Source organism: Phoenix dactylifera, chromosome 5 (genome assembly GCF_051530095.1).
Source record: "Phoenix dactylifera cultivar Ajwa chromosome 5, Ajwa_hap1_PhDact_Kaust_v1.1, whole genome shotgun sequence".
Classification (NCBI taxonomy): domain Eukaryota; kingdom Viridiplantae; phylum Streptophyta; class Magnoliopsida; order Arecales; family Arecaceae; genus Phoenix; species Phoenix dactylifera.
The window spans coordinates 34377882-34385392 of record NC_143194.1 but is presented as its reverse complement, the minus strand read 5'-3'; the positions used below and the strand labels follow the sequence as shown (position 1 = coordinate 34385392).

At 41.0% G+C, this 7511-nt stretch overlaps 1 protein-coding gene across 1 annotated transcript; it reads right to left on the bottom strand.

Moving 5' to 3' along the window:
• LOC103707393 (uncharacterized) lies at positions 1 to 7184 on the bottom strand. Its single transcript, XM_088722546.2, has one exon. It carries the CDS (start codon positions 1400 to 1402, stop codon positions 218 to 220), a length of 1185 nt encoding a protein of 394 aa, XP_088578672.2. The 5' UTR covers positions 1403 to 7184; the 3' UTR covers positions 1 to 217.
• Positions 7185 to 7511: the final 327 nt, after the last annotated feature.

Below are 7511 nucleotides of genomic sequence, written 5' to 3'. Positions count from 1 at the left end.
TAAATAACAAGTAACCAAATATTTTTCTTTCAAGTGTCATGTACAAATATGTGAGTAAATTTGGATCCATTTTATATTTTTGACCATTTACTATAATTAGTCAATTTGATCAATTAATTATGGAATGGAAATATAACTATTTACATAATTGACCAAAATCGCAAGAAGAAGGTGAAACTATACAATGTGATCCGACACTATGCGGACGATCCGTTGGTCATCCCGCTCGAGAGTGAAACGCAGGAGAACAACTGTCTCCGAGCTCGGACTCGGACTCGGACTCGGACCCGAAGCGCTCCCGAATCAAGTCGAGCCAGACCTGGCGGAACACCTTGACGATGACGTCGTGGTGCTCGTCCGAGTTGACGTACAGGTAGCAGGCCAGCAACCCTTCCAGCTCCTCCGCCTGCCGCATCCCCTTCTCCGCGATCATCTCCATCATCGACTCCCTGAAATCCCTTTGCGGATCCCGCGAGCACTTCAACACCGCGAAGCTCTCCAACTCCCTCCTCCCCTTCTCCGCGTCTTTCCCTCTCACCCTCGCCGCCGACGCCTTCGTTCTCCCCATCTCCGCCCGAGGGGAGTAAACCCTAACCCTTGTTCTGCGGCGAATCTTTCCGGCGATGGATTTCCGATCCGGATCTGGACCGTGCATCAATCTTCGAGGAGGATCGATTCCGGCGTTCTCGATCGGTTTTGGAAGACGAGGAGGCGTGGATCTTGTTGTCGGATCCGGACTTCCCTCTGTTTCCTCTGTCGCCGGTCCTTTTAACCTGCGATCCCCCAAAGGTCTCCTTCGAGGCGTCTCCGATCCATCGTTCGGTTTCCACCAACGCTGATTCCGTCGCCGGAGCCTGCGATCGGCCCCAGACCGCTCGATCTCCGTGGGGATCTCAAGAGCCCGCGGCGTTTCTGGGGAACTCCCGGCGAGTCGGAAGTCCGATCTACGACAACGAATCGGCCTCAGTTCGAGATCAGTCAACGAACTGGGCCGAGTCGGGCGACTCGTCCTGGATCGGACGAGAAGTCTCTCATCATCCACGGATGGCGGGAAGCGGGCGGCGATCCGGCGGAGGATGTCGTCGACAGGTGAGGAGGGGAGACGGTGGGCAGCGGAACGGTGGTGGTATGGGCTGGGAGTGACGCCGGCGGTGGAGGAGGAGGAGGAGGCGGGGGAGGAGTGGGTGATGAATTTGGGTGGGGTGCTTCGCTTGGGCTTGTGCGGCCGGGAATTAAGTTTGGTGGCGAGGCGCTTTAGCTTCGAGATCAAAGAGGGAGGAAGGACCCGGGTAAAGGAAAAGCTCGTGGAGGACCTGGACGTGGAGGACAAATGCTTCTTCTTCTTCTTCTTCTTCTTCCTTTTCGTCTGCTCTTGCTGCTCCCGCCGCCTCGTCCATTTCATCCCGATCTCTTCTCTTACTCAGGTACGTTCTAATTCCGCCCTCTCTTCAAGTTCGTTTCTTCTTTGAATTAGCTTTGTTTGGTTCTGCATATATAGTTTTATGGGTTTGGGGTTTGAAATGGAAACGTGGGATGATAGAGAGAAGAAGCGGTTGGGAAATGGCGGTTAGTTAGGCTGTCTTCGGGAACGTGGGTTTCTTCGAGTTCAGGGGCACAACAGAGTTGAGTGTTACATGGAACACACGAAGACACTCGCAATCGCGGAGTGTTCAGTCTTTCATCATCGGGGTGGTAAGTGGGTGGAGATGTGGGTGTGATTAGGAGGAGATCTTTTCTGCATTTCCGGAATTTAAAAGAAGTTCGCGTCCTGAGACGTTGTGACGGTAGGGATCCCTTTCTCTCTCTTTCTCCCCACGTTCTGGAAAGTGTAACCGCCCACACGAGAGTCAAGTTTCTCGCTTTGGAAAAATTTTTGAACGTGGCCCCACCATTTTGCATTGCTGTTTGGTCTCCTTGTAGGCGTATAACTACAAGATGTATAACTAGGGATGAAAGCCGGCCGAATCTATTTTTTATTTGAATCTATTTAGATGTAGATAAAAATTCGAGCATTCGATTAATATTCATATTCGTATCTGTATTTGTTAAAGAAAAATGGATATAGATATGAATAGACAACTATCCGGTACGTATCTGAATATCGATTTTATTTATAATCCTATTTAATTTTATATAACACTCATGAAATTTTAAAAAAAATGACCATATTAGTATGCTATTAACCTGATTCATCATCCACTTAGTACTATCTTTGATTCAGTGATCATAAAGTTTAATTATTCTATTTATTTTCATATTTATATCTATACTTTCAATATTCGATTTATATCCATATCTGTTTAGAACATATATGGATGAATATCTGTATCCGCTTAATATCTGTATCCGTATATACATTAGTCAAATAAAATAAATCTGGATATAGATATGCTAGTATTCGATCCGTATTCCATCGATTTCAGCCCCACGTGTAAACCATCAAATAGCTTATCCATCCTATGCTATTTAGTATTATGTTTCCTAACTTTCTAAACTATATGGTTTGCACTTCTGAAAAGAAGAGTCTAAATTTGATGACCAAAAGAATAAGTCAGGGCCTGATCTTCTCATATTTGCTTTATATCCAATTCAAGATATCAATTGGTTGGTGAACCCTTAACTGAAAATAAAGATCGGATATGCTTAGGGATCAAGGATTAAAGAGGCTTTCGGATGGATTTGGGGAAGGGTTTCCGTAATACTTAATGCTATAGGACTTTTGACAATTTCCTGTACCAAATTTTGGTCAATTTTGAAAGGATTTTTTGTGTTTAATGAGTAGATCAATTTTAGTCAGAGGACTCTGAAAAAGTCCCAGACTATGGTAGTAAAAAATGCTATTATTTTAACGAGGAAAAGTAAGAGGGGTGGATGAATAGCTTGATGAGCTTTCTAGAGGTGAAAGATTAAGTACACTAAATATGCCGACCTAAAAGCCTTTTCTTCGTACGATATAAAAAGCAGCTAACTTGTGGTTCCCAATGCTACTATCCATGGTGGCCCTAGTTTCCTGTTTCGCCGTAGTATCTTTGTTGGCAAACGGGTGTGTTAAAGAGCGAGCGCCAGCAGAACATAATGCTGATCAAACAACCTAGGATAGCGGCCTAGCCCAGCATTCATTCATAAATTCAGTAGCGAGATTGAGACTGCTCAACCTCATAAGCTAATTCGCGTGTAGGCAGCGCTGTCTATCTACCATTGACTGTCTATTCATTGATACATTGGCTCGCTCTCTCCCTCTACTGAATGATTCGAGTGACAAATGAGAGGCTGCAACCGGAATAGCATAGATGATCCAGATTACAGTTTGTTTGCCCCTCTTAGTTCGGGCCTCCTTAGGTTTCGTTTCTCATGCATTCAAATCAAATGCTAGATAAAAATTATTTTGGATCTTTTTTGTTGTATTGAAACTCAGTTGACTGAACCTAATGGTAATTTGATTCGGCTGGACAACTGCTCCGGAAATGCAGAACTTGACTATTGGTTCAAGTGAACACTCTAGCTTATTCATAGGGCTCGTTTGGTTCGTGGGAAAAGAAGGGGGCAAGTGTAGTCAACGGGAAAGTAATGAGATGCTTCTTGTTTAATTAGAGTTTTCAAATGAGAGAGACGGGAAAGTTGTATTCCCATGGGAATATAATTCCCACATTTCATGAGAATATGATTCCCACATTTCATGGAAAAGTCTTTTCCATGAGAAAGCTACTTTCCCATGAGACGGGAATCACTCCATTTTTGCTTTTTCCCAAATTGGCTCTTTAGCATTAAAGAAGCATTAAAGACCTAATTTTTATTAAGGGCATAATAGGAATTATACATAACTTTTCTAGGAAAATGGATGACCAACCAAATATAAGCACTTTGGAAATTTGTCACTTTTCCATGGTCAACCAAACATGCCAAAAGTACTTTCCTAGGCATCCTCTTCTTAGGAATTTGTTTCCTAGAAATCATATTCCTAGGAGGAAAAATGCTTTCCGCGAACCAAACGAGCCCATAAGACACGATTCAAAACAAGTGGAGCATTCTATGAATCCTTTGTCGTCAGTGTTAAAACAATGATCTATAAATTTGTTCTGATTCATTGTCAAGTCTGGATATACTTAAGATTTGATTAAAAAAAACTGTCAACCAATCAAAAGTGAAACCAAATGGATTTTTTTTTTAGATTTTTGAACATTCTTGACAAATAAAACTTCAATTCTTGCTTCTAGTATACCAATATACATAACAAATGTACCATGTGCAACACTTTCTTGGTGTTGTTTTAGTTTATAGATTTGAGTAACCAAGTCATCTGTAATCATGAAACCTGATTTTACATTTAACATGACCAGCAGGTTGGATTTTTCTTATGAAGATCTAAAATACAATCTCACCATAGAGATCCAATAAAAAAAAGGAAAAAAAAAAATCCTCACAAACTAATTTCTAGATGTTTACACTAGCATTGTTTCCAAAATGATATTAAAAGCAATCAAGTAAATCTTCTTCTAATTTTTTTTTCTTTAATTTCTTACAATCCTGTTCTTGGGAAATCTGTGAATCAAATATATTTGGACCTTGAGGTCCTGCTAATCCCTAGTTTGCAAAAATAAATGAAATATATCCCTTTTACTACTCTCGTATCTTAGATTCCGAAAATTTTTCAAAATAAAGTGGTGAAAGTTTAGGTTCACCATCCTGCAGGCCATGAACCCCTCCTTTGATTCGCAGAAGAATGGGGCTTACCAATGAGACTTAGAACAAACCCTGCATTTAGCACAAACAAGAAATTCAAATTCTTTATTTATGTTTAAGACAGGTTTCTTTGTTTTATTAAAAAACATGGTTATAGTTGATGCAAACTGTTGTATAAATTCCTTCTTTGTTCATTAATCTTGTCGCAATAATACGACTCTATTATTCTTGAACCCAAGTGGGCTTCATATGATTTCAACCAGAGGCCCATCATGGTTCAGTCCATATCTGCCAGTCAATATTTCAGTCCATTATAAATCTCTAACATTTATAGCAGCACTTTAAATGAACCTTCTCAAGGGTGTCTTGTGAACCAAGATGTATAAAGTTAGTCTTGATATTGTAGGATAACCAGCATCAAATATGTTCGCTAGAAACGTAAAAGGAAAACTACCAGCTTCTCTTCACGGGTTTGGTTTAGCATGCTCTGTAAGTAGAATCGAGTTTTTGCTTCAGACCAGCCTGCATAAAGTGATCTACAGTGCATTAAAACATTATCTTAGAGTTTCACATGAATTTCAAAATCTAAATGTCTTGCAAGTGAACTCCAAGCCAAAACTCACTTTTCACTTTGCATGGGACGTAAACTTCGTCCATGGTTTGCAATGACATTTCCAAGAAACAAGGAGCAAAACATGGCTTCCTATATTAGGGGAGTATAAAAGGATTGATGGATCCATACCTCTCGTGATTGAGCTTATATCACCGAATTGCTTGGCAATCATTGTCCCCTTCTCTCTCTCTCTCTCTCTCTCTCTCTCTCTTTTTCCCCCTCCTATTGAATATTGAGATAATTGTAGAACATCTCGTCTTGGATTGCAAGGTGAGAATAGAAAAGAGGGTCTGAATGGTGGGGAAGAGTGGGCAGATGGAGAAAGGGCAGATAGACGCAGCATGAAAAGCAGAGTCTCTTGATATGAAAGAATAGATCGATTTGTATCTTTCTCTTTGGATCAATCACTGCATAAAATATTTAAAATGACTGATTGTCATGGAGCTTTTTTTTTTTGGGGTTCAATTGTTTTTGTTTTAATCTTCTGTATACCATTAGATGCTTTAAAAGAAACATTCCTCTAGTAAAACTTTTATTTCCATAGCTCTCCCTGATCCATGCAGGGATGGGTGAGGAAGCAGATAGTCTCTAAATAAAATAAAAAACTAGAAGAAAAAAGAATAGGAAACATATGCAAAGTGGCTGCAGGAGTGGCTTTCTAAGATATTTTGAAGCATGCATGACACTCCTAATAGAAATTTCCGATTATTCTCATCGTCTGGACGAGCAAATTGTAAACCTTATTACGGAACTAACATTATCAAATTGTAAACCAACTTGGGCCAGCACGAATCAGTAATTTGACACATTTTTCCCCAATCATGCGAGCTCATTAGCTTTGCACCAGGTGAGGGTTAAATTTGGGGTTCAACTCCGATAAATGACTAATTTGCCTTTAACTTATTATCCAGTGCATTTAAGAATTCTTTGTTTCATTTTGAGATATCAACACTTTTAATGATTTTACAGAAACTTTTGGTAATTATAAAAATTTTAATGCTTAGTGCCTTATCCCACCCCTTGAGATCAAATTCCAATAATAATCCACCTCTTTGCCCCTTGATGCCATAAAACAAGTACTTGGTGATTTAGTATATGTAACACTATTAACACATACTTTGGTCATCATATGCCGATAAACCTATCATTTTATCATTATCCTTTTATGAGGTATTTTACGTAATATTAGAGAGAATGCGGAACCTGGGCCAGCATAAAACGTGCTCTCGATTTGCAAATCGGGTCCACAGAGCTCAAGCGTCTCAACAACGACAAACTTTCCTTTTTCTTTTTCCTGCCATTCTTCTGTGACCCTTCTTCCTTTTCTTCCCGAGTGCTCGTGTGAAACCTATGCACGCGGCCTTGCAGCTATCGCATGAGGTCTCCGCCCCGTGTGGCCTCACTGCGGAAGTCCAGATCCGAGATCAGATAGCTGTGACTTGTCTCACGCTTATCTTCCCGAAAATGCGCATAGACCTTTCTATGCGGGATCCCGATCTGCCGCCGGTTTAGCCATCCAAACATATCCCGTCAGTTCATATACGAGACCAGTAGGTAGAAGAACTATGAGCGGTAGATCCAATGGTTGCACAAAGCTCTCCGCGGGGTCTACCAACACGTGGATTGTTCTGTCTTTAGCTCACGTCGAGTCAGTCGGTGGACCAGCAGGGACTCACGGATGCATCATCATCATCATCCCTCTTATGCCCTACCCAACGTGGGGTAGTTCAACTTGGGAGATTAGCCGCTGAGGTTGAGTATAACTTGCAAACTTGTAAATCCTTTATACTTTAGGATGTTGGTAGGTAGTGGGGAGAAAAGAAAAAAAAAAATTGAACAGAAATTTTTTTAGAAATATTTATTTTTCTAGAGAAACAGATAAGATAAGTATTAGAGGAGTACTTACATCAGAAATTCTTCTTTATTAGCCACTTCATACCACAAATAAGGTCACAAGCTAATCTTCCCAAGCGTGCATCTGATTGACATTACATCCACATCGTTTTATCCTTGCATTCTTTCTATGAGGTTGGCGTGTGTGTGTGTGTGTGTGTGTATTCTCTTGCCTAGTGATAAAAACTTTTGGTAAGTGATTGGTTTGGTGGCTGATTGCTGAATGGCCAATACTAGCTTCGAACCCTCATATGGTCTTTACAAGCCGGACCAGATGTCAATAGATAGGTTGGGACTGTATAGAAAATTGGGAAGCGACGGTGTC